The 18,553-nt window shown below is 48.1% G+C and overlaps 1 protein-coding gene across 1 annotated transcript; it reads left to right on the top strand.

The window, feature by feature from the left end:
* The first annotated feature begins 644 nt into the window (after positions 1 to 644).
* Positions 645 to 2,440, top strand: LOC124682537 (ribonuclease 1-like). Its single transcript, XM_047217200.1, has 3 exons — positions 645 to 998; positions 1,099 to 1,254; positions 1,832 to 2,440. Exons 1-3 carry the CDS (start codon positions 894 to 896, stop codon positions 2,255 to 2,257), a joined length of 687 nt encoding a protein of 228 aa, XP_047073156.1. The 5' UTR covers positions 645 to 893; the 3' UTR covers positions 2,258 to 2,440.
* Positions 2,441 to 18,553: the final 16,113 nt, after the last annotated feature.

Genomic DNA, 18,553 nt, shown 5'->3' with positions numbered 1-18,553 from the left:
GTGGTATGAAAGTGGGGGCACAAGCACAAGTGAAGTTCAGAATCTTACCTTTCAGGGAGAAAACCCAAGGTCTGGCCTTAATGTGTCTGACAATGACCTTGTTGAAGGCATTGTTTTGAGAGCGGGGACTATCTTCAGCGTGAAAACATAAGATCTTTGATCGGGCGACGGCGCTGGTGCACTGTTCCTTTCTTGGATGCGTCGCTTTTGTAGAGTCTGTATTTTAGGTGTTGTCTTGGTTGTGGATGTATTGTTGTTGCTAGAGCTAGGATGCTGTAGCAGGATTTTTGTTTCTTAGTTTTCTTTTTCTTTTTTTTAGTTGTGTGCATTTGTACTGCTATTGGTACCGTTTTATAATATATTCTTTTTTTCGAAAAAAAAAGTACTACCTCTGTTCATAATTACATCGCGCTATCGATTTACTCGCGCTATTTCTTTTTGATGACCACTACACACACGCACCCGGAACCAAAAAGGAAATTTTGGAAATTAAGGAAGAAATAACAACTGCCCAATCACGAATCGACAATTGCCGCAGGATCTCCTTCTCCTCCGACCTGTCAATTCCGCAGTTGGCTCCACTGCTTGCCTTCTACACCTTGCCGACCACAGCGCATGCTTCCATCCCTGGCATACCCGCGAGCCAGAAAGAGCAAGCAATGAAACCCCTCCGTAGATTGCACGTTTTCCAACCCTACACCCCCCAATGGAATATGCCATACACGCACACCAGTAAACGCGCGCAGGATCAGCACCTGCCTGAGACGCCTATAAATTCGCACGCCCTCCCGTAGCATTCGTCAATCCATTGTCCTCCTCACCACAACAACGCATCAGCAAGTTCAGAACAGAGGAGTTCTCCAAGAACAGTCGGAGAGAGAGAGAGACAAGCCATGACGAGGGCGCAGCTCTCCCTGGCCGCCCTGGTCGTGCTGGCCGCCGGGTGCGCGGCGTCGGCGGCGGCGCAGGACTACGACTTCTTCTACCTCGTGCTGCAGGTATGTTTCAGTATAATTCAGTTCAGTTCGTCGGCGGTTGAAGAGAGTATGTGGTGTGTTGGTTGCTGATAGGTTTCGGGGGATATTTTATGATTTGCAGTGGCCGGGGTCGTACTGTGACACGAAGCAGAGCTGCTGCTACCCGCGGTCCGGCAAGCCGGCGGCGGACTTCGGGATCCACGGGCTGTGGCCCAACCGCGACGACGGATCCTACCCGCAGAACTGCAACCCCAGCAACGCCTTCGATCCATCCAAGGTCAGTCACAACACAACCTTCTTCTCGCGTGCATGCATGACCATCCTTCGCCGTTAGGTTCCGTTTTGTGCCTGTTAACACCAGTAGTAGTATAGTTTTCTTACCCATAGATCATATCGTAGTTCTTGTGTTTTTCCGTTTGGATTTCGCTTTTCTAGAGGATTTTGAGATGGACGGAAGATGGTGATGGGAAAGAAACAGAAATGCTAAATGAGAGAGGATTGGTTCCACTCAAGTACTCAACAGGGTCAATGTTATTTAATTGCTCGATCCAGAAGAAACAGTATTACTAGTAATTTCTTTTTGGGCAAAATGGCACTAAATTTATTTCTGGTACTCATTTCTCGAAATAAACTCATGCCGGATATATACCAAATCAAAGCCTTCTGTAGAAGAAACCCGAAATCAATGCTCGATATATATTGCTAGTCTCATGCAACTTTGCCACACAATTAGCTTTCCTTTTGGATTCATGACCATGCGTGCACGCACTGTTCTTGCTCGAGAAGAAAAATGGAAGTTATTCCGAATTTGACGGCAGCAACTGACGAGAAATGCGGACTACGACGTACTGCAGGTGAGCGACCTGCTGAGCAGCCTCCGCAGGAGCTGGCCGACGCTGGCGTGCCCGACGAGCGACGGGCTCAAGTTCTGGGCGCACGAGTGGGAGAAGCACGGCACCTGCGCGCAGAACCTCTTCAACGAGCACGGCTACTTCCAGACCGCGCTCCGCCTCCGCGCCCAGCTCCGCGTCCTCGACGCGCTCGCCGCCGCGGGCATCTCCCCCGACGGCGGCTACTACACGCAGGCCGCCATCAAGGGCGCCATCCAGGAGGGCACGGGCTACGCGCCATTCGTCGACTGCAACCGCGACGAGTCCGGCAACACACAGCTCTACCAGCTCTACTTCTGCGTCGCCGCCGACGCCTCGGGCTTCGTCGAGTGCCCCGTCAGCCCCGGCGGAAGGCCCTGCGGCAAAAGGGTCGAGTTCCCGGCCTTCTGATCTGATCCGATCCAAGAAGTCGTATCATTGCGGTTCTGATTCTTGGCTATTCATTTGCTATTCCCTTTGACAGAATAAACTGAGGGAGCATATCCGATAATGTGCTGCTGATTTTCTCTGAATTCCATAGTGATCTAGCAAAGTTCAGGAGCTCGTGATGTTAAAGAAGCCTGTGTATATCAAGAAAATTGTGTAAACATGTGGAACACTTTTTGCTGTTCATACATCATACTACATTCAGTGTAGGGTTGGTGCCCCTGCCAATATCTGATTTCTGTCGCGGTTTCATAGATCTGCACAATAGAGCTAAAACCTGACCTCAGCAGCAAATGGAGTTACCATGACCACCGATCCTGATTACGCTGAATGCTTAAGTTTGGTGACTCACAGCTTCCTTGTGTCAGTCGACGCGCCACAAAAGTTGTACCTGTCAACGCAACCGTGGAATGGGTACACTAGACTAGTACCTAAAGAGCTCTAAGCTCCCAGGGTTGGGAGGCCCTGGGAGCGATCGGCAGGTCGCTTTCGTCGTTGGCCCGAGTTGACCGTCCTACACAGGTTCAGAGAACCCATAGGCGGTTCATAGGCGGTTCCTTGGTAGTCAGTATTAGAGGCGTGGAGAACTCACTCTTCCTTCTCCCCCTTCCTTTATCCACTTCATAATTTTGTTGCTCCGCCTTCTCGAGTTGCTCGAGTTGTGGTAACTGGTAAGTACGTGGGCGCGGTAGCGCGCGGAAACGGCCGATGCTGTGGGTCGCTGCGGAGGCGCCGACAGAGGAGCAAGCAGCTGCAACGATTTGCCCTGGTTCGCTTCGTCCACCATTGTCCGACTCCATCCTAACCGGAGGTCCCCGAGCTTGGCGCTGGAGAAGGACGACGACCGACCGACCGGGAATTAGTGGCGTCCCGGGGTCGGCGAGGTGCTGGACGGGTCGGGTCGCCGTCTACTCGGCTGCATCTGGGAACAAAGGAGAGCGATACGCAGTGTACTACTTGTGTCCTCTTTGCTTTCTGGTCTCTGTGATGGGCACATTAATTTCCAGCCTAGCGAGTATTATTTAGATCTCGGGGCTAAGCACAAATTTCATTTCTGGAGTACCAGTTTGTTGGTTGTGAATGCAAACTAGGCTGGACGAGGCCAAGGACGGGACCAGCCGACCAGGTATAAGTTCCTGGTGGTTACTTGATTCAGTGATGGATTTTTTGTTGAATGGTCTAGGTTGACAGTCCAAACCTTGAGGCAGTGTCTCACCTTAATCTTAGGATCAAGTAGTGACACGTTTAGACTAAAAAATATGCTTCCAATCAGTTTTATGTCATTGCTTAAATTTACTTATTAGCATATTTACATGCTTGCAAATTGGTGCATGAAGGGTGACATTATAAATGTGTCTTTAGTTCATCAGGTGCAGAAGACATCCTTATAGAAATAATGGAAACATCTAAACCACTTGACAATGGTTCTTTTTCTCTATTTCTTCGTATTGTTTACTTGAGAGCAAACCAAAACCACTCGGCAATGGTTCTTTTTCTCTATTTCTTCGTATTGTTTACTTGAGAGCAAACCAATGTATTGTCGCCTCATTTTTTTCAGAGTTTCACATGCACCTCCTTTTGTACTCTAAATCTGACAGGGAGGATATGAACATATAATAGGTGGTGAATGTCTTCTAAGCTGAAATAAGAAACTGCAGTTCGATGCAAGTAAATGAGACTATGGCTTCATGAGTCCCTGTATTATCTGACGGGTTTTATCTACTGGAGTTGTGCAATGCCATTCCCCGCTTGAACTTCCAACTTCGTTCTTCATGTTCAGTGTTTTTAGCTATTATCTTCACTTTTAATTAATCATGTTGTATAATATTGCTAAAAAGATGGATGCATGAGTATTGCTAATAACTTTCCGTCAGCTTCCATGTGTCAAAGCTCTGAAAAATAACATGAATTATAATTGTGTTTATTTCATTGCAGAATTGGACTGCGAACTAGGACGGCGAACTGCGATAGTAATTTTATATACTAATGATGCCGTAATAACTTAGTCTAATGATGTGAACACATGTTCAGTACAAAATCACCTGTCCCATGAAACATATTTACAATAAAAGGGCTTTGCTACAGATTGTATCATTTCTTTACTTGCTGATATACCATTAGAATGGTAATTAATAATCTAATATGATTAGCAAGAATTGTGCTTTGTAGTTTGCATCCTGAGGCAAAAATCTGGTACTCCTGGTTGAGAGTCAATATATGCATCAATTGTTGCCAAGATGCTTCATATATGGACCAGCAGTCCAGCTTATCACAAAGAGCTAGATGATGATATCTCTGTTCATGCTCTCTAAAATTCATTGTCTACACTGTCTCGGATTACAGGATTAAATTAGATATATCATCTAACGTACATGAATGAATGCAGACATCTGGTCTTGGATGGAGCAGGAAATGTACTATACTATTGAAGATCCACCCAAATCCCATTGGTATGTGGTTACATGCAGCTTGCAGTGTTACTGATGTCTTGATGTCAATGCAGGCTGCAGCACACGAGTTTTGCATGCAAGTGCAATATTGTTGTTCACAGAACTTGCAGGCTTTGTCGAAAAAAGAACTTGCAGGCTGGCAACACATCCTAGAGAAAGCGAAACTCCCACCTGATGTTTATATACATTTAATTTGAAAATACATTACAGTGGAGCATTTAGGACGCGTGTTATAGTTAGATTGGACCATGAAACCCATTCATCAGCAATGAGTCCACTCGAAGCATTTTTTTCCTGGCTTGTATTAAAACATATAACCAGTTTGAAAGAACATTATTTGTAATTGATAATTGTTCTTATTGGTTAAAATACAATTGTTAGTGTTCTTGTTTATGGAGTCTAATCAATCAAAATATTTGTTCTTGCTATTGACCTGAAGAAGCTTTTATCTGTTTCTTGCACTTCCATGTTTTCATTATCTATGATCTCACTGTACCTCCTGATAACATCTTTTTAATTGTTTCAACTGCTTAATCTGGGTATTATTGAAGTGTTTGATGTTTTGGAACATGGGAGCATATGCTCCCTTTAGTTTAAAATGCATCTTACACACATTTTGAATTCAAAAAAATTGAAACGAAAAATTCGCACGTACATCTTCACGTGCTACACGCTTACAAAGTTGTTTCATAAAAAATCGACTTGTCATGTGACGTGTGTAAAAAAGACAAAACTCAGTGCTAGAAATAATGTTTTTACAAGATAAAATTTCTCTTTTTTACATAGTCCACAAAAAATGTTGGTTTTTCTTGAAACTTGACGAACACACATATATTATGAAGATGTACATGTAGAATTTTTTTTCAAATTTTTTTGACACTTCAAAATAAGACTTTTTGATAGAGGGAGCATACGCACCCGGGAGCCGAATTGAATTTCTGTTCCAATGTTCACATACTTTCTCAGGAATTTCTTTTGTTGTTTCTGAACTTTCTCATACTTTGCTAGAAGAGCATCACCGTGTGCCGAACAGTTATTTATCTTTTTTGGTTATCAGGAATGTCGGTAAACTTTGCCAAGTGAACTTGAAAATCGAGTGCAAGATCCTTCTTTCATAGCTGTATGTTTGTCTCAAAATATAATGTCCATCGTATGCCTTATGAAATAATTTAGATTTCACCCAGCTTGCAAAAATAAGTTATCCAATATGTATTCCACTAAATAGATAAATTTTTAATAGCCAGAAGCAGCTCGTGCATTATTTGGCACTAGTGCATCTTGGTGATCTTGTGGACCTATTAAGTGTCAAGAATGTCCTGGCAAAATTCTTATAGCTTGGCTAGGTTTGTATCATACATTTTAAAACTTGGTCTAACAGTTTTAATCTGAATCTTAAAAACTTAACAATTTAATTAAATCCACTTATTACCACTAAAAATTAATCTGCTTTCATCTGAAAGAATTTGGGATGCAGTGCAAAAGTTAAGATCTCTACTGATTCCGCCATCAAGTTATTTTTTACTGCCCCTTGCAAAACAAATTATGCATCACTAGCTGCAACTGCAAGTTAACTTTTTGTCGGACTTCTTATTGGTGACAACCATCTAAGCCTTTACTATCTCATTTTTATGGCAGATGCATATCTGGTACACAAGCACTATCCATTTATTTACCTGTGGCTGCAACTGCAATGTAGTTGGATATTAAGATCATTCTAGACTATTTTCAAATAACAACGGGTAGTTTAGTTCATGTATGTTCTGCAAGAGAATCAATAGTATCTCAGAAAATCTAAAACAACATTAGTATTTTTTAAGAAGACTCGCTAGAAGTAACAACCAGATTTTTTTTGGTAAAATTCTTTGAAGTTCACATGAGTTGTTCTTTTTGTCATGGCCATTTTGTAGACCAAGTTGTTTCTAGATTCTATGTTGTTTCTGCTATTACCTTGAGTTATTTCTGGATCTCTGTATCGATGTATCACAAATTCGTCCCCATGTAAGTTTAGTATAAATCATGAAGTGTTGGTTATCTTTTGGCATGCCTTATAGCAGGCCTGATCGCTGAATAACATAGTTTGTTAAAAAGGTCTACCAGACAAATTCATGGAAGGTTGTGAAATTGGCCAGTATTGAAGTAACAGTTTGAACCATAGAAGGTCTTGAAATTTGGCAGTGGTTAAACGACAGGGTTTGTGTGGTGGGTTTCTACGATCTCGGTAGCAAAAACGGCGCAGCAAAGCGCGCTAGGTCCATCTAGTACTGACTCCATTCTCAGTACTGTTCAAGAGCACAAGATAAATCAGCCAAATTCTAGCTAAAGTGTCTTTCCGTTCTTTATGTGCTCCGAATTTACCAAAGATACAAGTGCATACCATCCATAACTTTCAGAAAACAGATACAAAACCTGATATCAGGCTTTGGTGGTTCACAGCTTCCTTGTATCATCGACACGCAAAAAAAGTTGCATCTGTCAACGAAACCGTCGAATGGGTACACTAGTACATGCTTCATTTCCCTCGGAAAAAAAAAAACCGACTCCATTCTCATTGTCGCGTTCAAAATATTGTTGAAGAGCGTAATACAGAACAGCCAAATGCAAGCTGAGGTATCTTTCTTAATGAGCTTTGAATTTACCAAAACATATGCCCGCTTCAAGCAGTCCATCTCACAGAGACGTTCCCATCGAGTGACAACAGAATTTTCCAAAACAACTGCCCTATTAGGATTGGTAGTACACAGCTTCCTTGTGATGTCAAAACGCCAAGAAACCTGTACATGTCAACCAAACCGTGGAATGGGTACACCAGTAGCGACTCCATTCTCATGTATTCCTTCCAAAGTAAAACAGCTTTCTAAAAAAGGCTTATATTTATTGTCAAGAGCACTAAGACATAACAGCCAAGTTGCAGGTGAAGTATTCTTTGTGAACTAGGAATCAGCTATAACATATGCTAGGTTCCAGCCGTCCATCTCACAAGGACGTTCCCATCAATAAAAGTGACAAAGAAATTTTCCATAAAGTCACCAATCAATATAACACACTTTAAAACGACAAAGGGAGGCACGGGCCAGTTCCTTCGAGAACTGGAACCTGATGGTGACCACATAGTACAGCTTCTCACATAGACTGATCCTACACCGATCCAAGGAGTCGTATCGTTGCGGGTTTGATTTGTAGCTATTCATTTGTTCTTCCCTTGCAGAATAAACTGAGGGGGCATGTCCGATCATGTGCTGCTGATTTTCTCTTAATTCCATGAGTCATTTAGCCAAGTTCAGGAATCAGGAGTTCGTGATTTTAACGAAGGCTATGTATATCAAGAAATTTGTGTAAACATGTGGAGCCGATTTCATATTCAGAGATCAACAGATAACAGTGAACACTGTTTGGTGTTCATACATTCAGACCACGGTCGATGTCTGCAAAATATCTGAATGCTGCCAGCAGTTTCGTAGATTGGCATAATGGAGCTAAAACCTGATATCAGGCAGCAAATGAAGTTGAGATGATCACAGATCCCTATCTCATTACACCGAAGACTTAAGTTTGGTGGTTCACAACCCCCTTGTGTCATCCACACGCCACAAAAGTTGCACGAAACCCTGGAATGGGTACAATCGTACCGACTCCACACGGAACCTTGCCAAATCCTCTTCCACAAGATGAAGGAAACCGGAAAATGCCTACGAAGATGGGGGAAGGGCATTTATTCCAACACAAAGGTGTTGTTACACGCGGCCCTCCTTGTCATCCTCCATTTTGATTTGGCCCAAAAGGCAAGACGACTTTACCCGGAGGAGGTTGACCTTCACGCTCGGTTGAAGAAGAAGGTGATTGCACTTGCCGTGGTGGAGAGAGCTAGAAAAAAGCAATGTGCGCAGATTGCTAACATCAAAGAGGGAGATGCCAACACCAAATTCTTCCATATACGGGTCAATGCTAGGAGAAGGAAGAATCACATCCATCGGCTTAAGCAAAACAATGGTTGGGTAACGGGGCATGATGAAAAAGAGAAAATCATCTACAGCACTTCCAAACGGTGATGAGTAGAGGGGAACCTAGTAGCCACGACTTCAACTGGGCGGAGCTCATTTTTCCTCCAACGGATTTACGTTCGCTTGGAGATCCTTTCACCGAAGAAGAAGTCAAATTGGCCATCAACCAATTGCCCGGTGACAAAGCCCCGGGGCCGGATGGTGATTGCGTGTAAGACACACGTCCGTTGGGTGTTGAATAAACCAGACGCAACATAGGGTTTTAGTTTACTGCTTTCTGAATTTTCCTGTTTTCGTCAGTTTCGACAGTAGACACGCTCCTCGTTTTGCTTAACAAACTCGGAGCGCTTCTTACGCATGACTTGGTCCGTTCGTGGGATGGCACGGACGTAGTGGATCACAGATCGTGTGCGTTGTAATTAGAATAAGAGAAAGAAAATACAATCAGAAAAGTCGCAAGTTGTTGAACGCGACGCAAACTCTCTCTCTCGTTCGAGCTTTGCCTTCTCTCGTTCTTGAGCTTCTCCGAGTGAGATCTTGAGGTTAGGGACCACAATTGGTATCGGAGCGGGACTGGAAGATGTCGGGTGACCGGCGCACGGCTCCGACTCCACCTCCACCGAATCAGCGGCGCACGTCGCAGACCCTCCTCCGGCAGATCAGCGACGGCGATCGCTGAGCCGGGGACGGAGCCGGGCTCGGCATGGCGGCGGGGAGGTCGTCGTCCAACGGGAGGTGATCCGGGAGGTGGGTGGCGGCGGCGGCAGCGGCGCGGGCCTCGTCTTCCCGATGCTCAAGCGCGGCGGCTACACCAACTGGGCCATGGTCATGGAGGTAAACATGCAAGCAGCCTCACTCTGGGACGCGATCGAGGACGTCGCCATCTCGCGCCGGGAGGACAAGCAGGCCCTGGCGGCGCTGCTGCGCTCCACCCCGGAGGAGATGCACCCAATGCTGATAAGCAAAGGCTCCGCGAGGGCCGCGTGGGAGGCCATACGGGTGCAGCACCAAGGAACCGACCGCGTGCGTGACACGCGCGTGCGGCGGTTGAGGACGGAGTTCGAGACGATCTCCTTCAACCAAGGGGAACGCGTCGAGGACTTCGGCCTCCGCATCTCCAATCTCGCCGCCACCATGCGGTCACTTGGCGATGCCTGCGACGAGGAGAAGGTAGTCAGAAAGTTTCTGTCTGTCGTTCCCAAAAACTTCGTGCAGATTGCCTTCAGCATGGAGACGCTCATGGATCCAGCGACCCTCACTGTCGAGGAGGTCGTTGGCCACCTGCGCGCCGTAGAGGAACGTCTGGAAGGAGACCAGACCGACTCCGGCGGGCAACTCCTGCTCACCGAACAACGGTGGGAGGAGAAGAGGAAGCAGAATCGGAGCGGCGGCTCCGGTTCGAGCGGATCGGGCGGTGGCCGTGATCGCGGCGTGAACAACGCGCCTCGCAAGACCGGGTCGCCGCGGGACCAAAACCCCAGTCCAGGGCGGGGAAGCCGCCGATGAGGATCGGGACAAGTGTCGCTACTGCAAGAAGAAGGGGCATTGGGCTCGTGATTGCCGGAAGAAAAAGCGTGATGAGGCCGCCAAGGCCGCCCACCTCGTGCAGGAAGACGACGGCGATCATAGCGTCTTCATGGCCACTGTGATCGAGCTCGACTCTGCCGTCACCGAGGTCGTGGCGTCAGGAAAGGCTGTGGTGCCCGCGGCAACAGCCGTGGCCGCCGCGCCCATGGGGGAGCAAGTCTTCCTCAATGAGGAGCGGGCGCGAGTCGAACTTCGCCGCGATTCGGGCGACCTCGACGCCTCGTGGTACCTCGATACGGGAGCTTCGAATCACATGACGGGCGAAGAGGATGTCTTCTCCGAGCTGGACAAGCGCATCACTGGCAAGGTGCGTTTTGGCGACGGTTCCGTCGTCGACATCCACGGGCGCGGCACAGTGCTCTTTGCCATCGATGACGAGCGACACCGGGCGCTCACCGCGGTCTACTGGATTCCCAAGCTGAAGTCCAATATCGTGAGCATTGGGCAGCTTGACGAGATCGGCTGTCCCACGCACGTTGAGCATGGCTTCATGACCATCCGTGACACGGAACGCAAGCTCATTGCAAAGGTGCCAAGGGCACGGAACAGAGCTGTACATTGTGCGGTTGCGGATCGTGAAGCCGATATGCCTAGCAGCTCACGTCGACGACATAGCCCGGCTCCGGCACGCTCGTTTCGGGCACCGAGTTTCGAGGCTCGCGGAAGTTGTCCAAGAGGGACATGGTCCGTGGCATGCCCACAATCTCCCACGTCGAGCGGATGTGCGAGGCATGCCTGGTGGGCAAGCATCGTCGTGCACCCTTCCCTTCCGTGGCCAAGTTTCGTGCCACCGAGCCTCTGGAGCTAGTACACGCCGATCTATGCGGGCCAATATCGCCAACGACGGAGGGAGGCAACCGCTATTTCCTTCTCCTCGTGGACGATTTCAGTAGGCTCATGTGGCTATACCTGCCGAAGACCAAGGACGAGGCCTCAACGGCGATACGGCGGTTCAAGGCACAAGCGGAGCCGGAGTCACGGCGCCCCTGCGGGTTCCGCGGACGGACCGCGGAGGGAGTTCACGGCGACGGAGCTCGGCCGAATGGTGCGCCGATCTAGGGATCAAGCGCCATCTCACCGCTCCATACTCCCCGCAACGGAATGGAGTGGTCGAGCGTCGCAACCGGACGGTGGTGGGCGCGATAAGGTGCATGCTCAAGGGGATGGGTGTTCCGGCCAAATTCTGGGGGGAAGCGGCGCACACGGCCGTGTTCGTGTTGAACAGGTCTGTGACACGCAGTCTCGATGGACGAACACCTCATGAGGCCTGGTATGGGGTGAAGCCAAGCGTGCATTTCCTGCGTGTGTTTGGCTGCAGGGCATTCGCGAAGGAGACGAGGCCGGGCCTCAAGAAGCCGGACGATCGGAGCAGACCTATGGTCATGCTAGGCTACGAGCCTGGCGGCAAATCGTATCGGCTCTACGACCCTGCCAAGAAGAGGGTTCACGTGTCTCGGGACGTGGTGTTCGATGAGACCAGAGCTTGGGACTGGGGGGAGCATGACGGCAGCACTCTCGCCGTTGACAGTTGGGTGCTACCGCAACCACCATCCTCGGCTGCCGGAGAGGCTGCTCGAACCTCCACCGTCCGTGACTCCTTCGCCCTCAACCGCGGCGACTCAGCCAAGAACACCAACGATGGCTCCTACACCCGCAACGCCGCCGTCATCGTATGCATCAACCTCCGCTGTTCCGCAGCCACGGCGGACGGTGGAGTTCGTATCGCCACCACCGGCAAATGAGGATGACCCGGACGCCGAGGACGATGATGACGTGGTGCACCGCTACCGCCGCGTCCCGGACTTGTATGATCCCGACGCGGACAATCCTGGAAGGACGGAGCGACTCATCGCTCACGCCATCCGGTGAGCTCGTCACTCTTGCCGAAGCCGAGGCCGAAGAAGCGTGGAGGGCGGCGATGCGCGACGAGCTCGCGTCCATTGAGGAGAATGAAACATGGACGATGATGGACCTCCCTCCAGGTCAGAAACCCATAGGTCCGAAGTGGGTATACAAGCTGAAGCGAGACGCCGACGGTCGTGTTCGAAGCACAAGGCCGGGCTTGTGGCAAAGGGTACGTGCGGCGCCCGGGAATTGATTTCGATGAGGTTTTTGCCCCGGTTGCGCGACTAGATTCTGTACGCCTCCTTCTCGCCATGGCTGCACAATTTCGAGTGGGAGGTACATCACATGGATGTAAAGACTGCGTTTCCGAACGGGGAGCTGGGCGAGGAAGTATATGTGTGCCGGCCGCCGGGTTTCATCGACGGAGCAAACTCTAGCAAGGTGATGCGTCCGCACGGAGCTTTATATGGCCTCCGTCAAGCACCTAGAGCACTGGAACAAGAAACTTCACTCGTTGCGGTGGCTCTTGGATTCAAGCGAAGTGCTTCGAGAGAATGCTGTTTACACCCGAGGTGAGAAGGATGATCGGCTTCTCCTCGGGGTGTACGTGGATGATCCGATCGTGACCGGTGCAAGCAAGGCAGCGATCGGTCGGTTCAAACAAGAGATGTGCAGCAGATTCAAAATGAGTGACCTCGGGCTGCTTGCGTTGTACCTCGGCATTGAGGTGAGCCGGGCACCGGGACTCATCACTCGAAGCAAACAGCTTTTGCAAGCAAGCTCCTTGAAAAGGCTGGAATGGGCGGCCGCAACGGCGTCCGGTACCCTATGGAGCCTCGACTAAAGCTGTCCAAGTACAGCTCAAATCCACCGGTCGACGCCACCATGTACCGGAGCATAGTGGGCGGTCTCCGCTACCTTGTCCATACGCGACCCGACATCGGTTTCAGCGTCGGCATGGCGAGCGAGGTTTATGGAGGCTCCCACGACGGAGCATCCGAGCATGGTGAAGCATCTTCTCCGCTATATAGCGGGGACCCCGAACATTGGCTGTCGCTACTCCACCTCCGCCGGCGTCGCAGAGTTGGTGGGATACGGTGACGCGGACCTGGCCGGTGATTTGGATGATCGGAAGAGTACCAGCGGGACTCTCTTCTTCTTCGGCAACCGTCCGGTATCGTGGCGAGTGTCGGAAGCGGCGAGGAGTTTCGCTGTCATCATGTGAGTCGGAATATGTCGCCGCAGCCACTGCGGCATGCCAAGGAGTTTGGCTTGGGCGATTGTCGGGCGATCCGCTAGGAGTTGATCCTCTCGTCGCCAACCCGAACGTGGACAACAAAGCCGCGATTCAGCTCCGCAATAACCCAGTTCATCACGACAGGAGCAAGCACATCGATACAAGGTACCATTACATTCGGGACTGCGTGGAAAATGAAGCCGTGATTGTCTCTTACATCGGCACGGTTGGTCGGCTCGCCGACATTTTCACCAAGGCACTTGGGCGTGTCGAGTTTCAGCTCGCTGCGTGAGAAGATCAACATCGTGGAGGTGTAGTAATCGTGCTGCATCCGGCTTAGGGGAGTTTGTTGAATAAACCGGACGCAACATAGGGTTTTAGTTTACTTGCTTTCTGAATTTTCCTGTTTTCGTCGGTTTCGACGGTAGACACGCTCCTCGTTTTGCTTAACAAACTCGGAGCGCTTCTTACGCATGACTTGGTCCGTTCGTGGGATGGCACGGACGTAGTGGATCACAGATCGTGTGCGTTGTAATTAGAATAAGAGAAAGAAAATACAATCAGAAAAGTCGCAAGTTGTTGAACGCGACGCAAACTCTCTCTCTCGTTCGAGCTTTGCCTTCTCTGTTCTTGAGCTTCTCCAGTGAGATCTTGAGGTTAGGGACCACATTGGGAACCCCAAGAGGAAGGTGTGATGCGCACAGCAGCAAGTTTTCCCTCAGTAAGAAACCAAGGTTATCGAACCAGTAGGAGTCAAGGAACACGTGAAGGTTGTTGGTGGCGGAGTGTAGTGCGGCGCAACACCGGGGATTCCGGCGCCAACGTGGAACCTGCACAACACAATCAAAGTACTTTGCCCCAACGTAACGGTGAGGTTGTCAATCTCACCGGCTTGCTCGTAAACAAAGGATTAGATGTATAGTGTGGAAGATGATGTTTGTTTGCGAAGAACGATAAAGAACAATTGCGATAGATTGTATTTCAGATGTAAAGAATGGACCAGGGTCCACAGTTCACTAGTGGTGTCTCTCCCATAAGATAAATAGCATGTTGGGTGAACAAATTACAGTTGGGCAATTGACAAATAAAGAAGGCATAACAATGCACATACATATATCATCATGAGTACTATGAGATTTAATCGGGGCATTACGACAAAGTACATAGACCGCTATCCAAGCATGCATCTATGCCTAAAAAGTCCACCTTCGAGGTTATCATCCGAACCCCTTCCGGTATTAAGTTGCAAACAACAGACAATTGCATTAAGTATTGTGCGTAATGTAATCAACACAAATATCTTTAGACAAAGCATCGATGTTTTATCCCTAGTGGCAACAACACATCCACAACCTTAGAACTTTCCGTCACTGTCCCAGATTCAATGGAGGCATGAACCCACTATCGAGCATAAATACTCCCTCTTGGAGTTACAAGTATCAACTTGGCCAGAGCCTCTACTAGCAACGGAGAGCATGCAAGAACATAAACAACATATATGATAGATTGATAATCAACTTGACATAGTATTCAATATTCATCGGATCCCAACAAACACAACATGTAGCATTACAAATAGATGATCTTGATCATGATAGGCAGCTCACAAGATCTAACATGATAGCACAATGAGGAGAAGACAACCATCTAGCTACTGCTATGGACCCATAGTCCGGGGGTGAACTACTCACACATCGATCCGGAGGCGATCATGGTGATGAAGAGACCTCCGGGAGATGATTCCCCTCTCCGGCGAGGTGCCGGAGGCGATCTTCCTGAATCCCCCGAGATGGGATTGGCGGCGGCGGCGTCTCTGGAAGGTTTTCCGTATCGTGGCTCTCGGTACTGGGGGTTTCGCGACGAAGGCTTTAAGTAGGCGGAAGGGCGGAGTCGGAGGGCTGACAGGGGCCCCACACTCTAGGGCGGCGCGGGCCCCCCTTAGGCCGCGCGGCCCTAGTGTGGCGGCGCCCCGTCGCCCCACTTCGTGATCCTTTCGGTCTTCTGGAAGCTTCGTGGAAAAATAAGACCCTGGGCGTTGATTTCGTCCAATTCCGAGAATATTTCCTTACTAGGATTTCTGAAACCAAAAACAGCAGAAAACAACAATCGGCTCTTCGGCATCTCGTCAATAGGTTAGTGCCGGAAAATGCATAATAATGACATATAATGTGTATAAAACATGTGAGTATCATCATAAAAGTAGCATGGAACATAAGAAATTATAGATACGTTTGAGACGTATCAGATGGCTTCACCGGGCATTTTTTCAAGAGATGTTGGGAGACTATAAGATTTGAGGTTTTGAACGTTGTCCAACTTTTTGGGAACCTACATGTTGAAAATTTCCATTGGCTCAACTCCGCGAACATCGCTTTGTTGCCAAAGAAGGACGACGCCGAGGAGATCTCCGACTACCGATGATGAGGACATCCCTACTACACCACTACCTCCGTCATTGATAAATGAAGATGAACCTGCTGTGAAGCTCAAGTCCAATGAAGTTCGGATTGGACCAATTACAAGGGCTCGTGCGAAGCTAGTTAAACAACAGGTGAACTTGTTTCTAAACGGTACTTTGATTGATGAGAACTTTATACTGTCTAAGTCCTATTACTTATGTATCATCTTGGTATCAGATTTCCAGTTTTCCTCGGTAAGCCATCCACAATCCACCCCATAGTTGAGTTGTGAGTGTTTTCCTATCCAGAAAAAGCCATAAAAAGTTAGGGTTAGGGTTGCCATAGCCTTAGATTGCACTAATTTCAAGTTTTAGTTGCTTTTCATAGTTGTTTTTGCGTATCTTTTCTTTCCATCTAGTATTGTTAGGGTTTGTGTTTTCTCTATCATCTAGTTTATCATATTGTGTCAGTTTTTGTTACTCCGAGTCCACATAGCGTACAGTGTGCGTGTTCCCAACCATAGCCACAGCCTTTCGATATAAAGTGACTAGGAACTTCCCCAGAAGAGACTAGTTTTACCGCTCGACAGGCTGCTCGTTAGGTTATCGGTGCTTTGCATATTTCTGTTGGCCGTGTTATCAAGGAGTTGTGTCAAAAAAATTTTTGAAAAGAAGCAAAAAGAGTTACATAGCTGCGTGTGTTCTACAAAAAGAAAAATCCAAAAAGAAAAGTGTTGTGCTAGTTGAATCAAGTGAAGGCCTAAGTTTACTTTACTGCACCCGTAGTTGAGCAATCTTGTGCCTGTCTCGTTGAGCTTTGCTAGCGTCTCTCTTGTGCATTGCAACCTTTTTCCACATATAGTTGCATTGCCCCATTATATCGCCTTGTGTGAGTATCATTGGTTGTCTACGGTCATCGCTAGAGCTTGTTATTGGTGCACATAGGTAGCCTACCTACAGCCCCACATATACACTGCTTTGTCGTGTGATTTGTTCTTATACCCTTGATATTCGCTTCGCTACATCCGTGCACTAGTTGTTACTACAAGTGGTAAGCAACACTAATTTACTTTGGAACGGTAAGATCTCCTTTTCTTATCAGTTTTGAGTGAGTTGTGAGAGTACCACCATATATTTTTGATTTAGTGCACTAATCTACTAACGATGTCTGCTAGTGATCATAAACTTGTTAACCAGGAAAACAAGAGTGCTGCCGATATCATCACATGGAGAGAGTATGAGGCTCTTCGTAATGAGATGCGGCGTGAATTCCGCGCTCAGGACGATGTGCTTAATGGGAAGGTTGAAGAGATCTCCCAAAAGCTGGATGCTACTCATGTGACCGTCACTACAATGCAAGATCAAATGACGGATGTACAACGCAGTCTTGCTGATTTGCGTTTGGCTGTTGAGAATTTGACCGCGCAACAACAACAAGAAGATGACGAAGATCCTGAGCTTCAAGATGACGCACACAATGCTCGTGATGCGCCACGTGGTCATCGTCCTCGTGGTTGGGTTCCACTTGGCCGCAATGGTCGTGGACAAGATGAGGAGGATGGGTTGGGTAAGCCCAAGTTTTCTATCCCCAAGTTTGAAGAAGGAGCTGATGTTGAAGAATACCTCACTTGGGAGCTCAAGATTGAGAAGTTCTGGAGCTTACATCCACATTATACTGAAGACCGGAAGATTAAACTTGCTTCTTCCGAGTTTGATGGCTACGCTTTGCGTTGGTGGGATGCTTTTGTTCGTAATCGAGACGAGGATGGTGAGCAGCCTATACGCACATGGCGTACCATGAAGGAGGCAATGACTTCTCGCTTTGTGCCTACAAATTACTTGCGGAATATATATGATAAGCTGACTCTATTGAGACAAGGTGTGAAGACTGTGGATGAATACTACATGGAGATGGAGATGCTTATGCAGCGTGGCCATGTCCGTGAGTCTTTTGAGATGATAATGCAACGTTTCCTCAACGGTTTGAAGTATGATATCAAAGGCATTGTTCGTTACTACAGCTACACCAATATGAATCAGTTGTTACATCATGCAAGAGAAGCTGAATCACAGTTGGCTGACGAAGCAAAGATCAAAGGTCGAGCTACAGGAGCTGGGCGTTTTACACCCCGCGCGGCCCCATCTTCGACGCCGGCGCCTTCGACGCGCTCCGCACCTTATTCTACTCCGCCTAGTAAGCCGGTCTCCAATGTGTCTAACACAAAGAAGTCCGAATCTGCTGCAAGTACGAGTGGCTCTAATGTGTCTCACCGCGCGTAACCGTGATATGGTTTGTCATACATGTGGTGGCAAGGGTCACTTCAAGAGAGATTGTCCTAACCGCAAAGTCATGATTATCAATGAGGACAATGAATACGAGACTCGGAGATGATGTTGATCCTAATGCTCCGGACGATGATGACTATGACACCGATGGTGAAGATGCATATCCGTCCGATGCTCGCACCATTGTTGTGTCGCAGCGTGCTCTTAATGTGTTGCCTAGTGCATCTACTCAGCGCTGCAATTTGTTCCAAACAAAGGCTTTAGTTGGTCCTGACAAGGCTTGCAAGGTCATTATTGATGGCGGGAGTTGCCGCAATTTAGCAAGCAAGGAGTTATGTACCAAGCTGAAGTTGAAGTATCTACCGCACCCGCATCCATACTATATTCAGTGGTTGAGCGACAATGGTGAGATGAAGGTAAACCACATGGTGCGTGTTGAGTTTGCTATTGGACCATATA

Source organism: Lolium rigidum, chromosome 1, assembly GCF_022539505.1.
Source record: "Lolium rigidum isolate FL_2022 chromosome 1, APGP_CSIRO_Lrig_0.1, whole genome shotgun sequence".
Lineage (NCBI taxonomy): Eukaryota > Viridiplantae > Streptophyta > Magnoliopsida > Poales > Poaceae > Lolium > Lolium rigidum.
Note: the sequence above shows the minus strand (reverse complement) of the source record. Positions and strands in the feature narration are given on the sequence as shown.

Bases quoted from the DNA above. Each gene is read 5' to 3' on its own strand.
- LOC124682537 (XM_047217200.1), top strand. From the start codon at position 894: ATGACGAGGGCGCAGCTCTCCCTGGCCGCCCTGGTCGTGCTGGCCGCC. The intron at 999-1,098 runs GTATGTTTCAGT...TATGATTTGCAG, and splicing joins TCTTCTACCTCGTGCTGCAG to TGGCCGGGGTCGTACTGTGA. The intron at 1,255-1,831 runs GTCAGTCACAAC...GACGTACTGCAG, and splicing joins ACGCCTTCGATCCATCCAAG to GTGAGCGACCTGCTGAGCAG.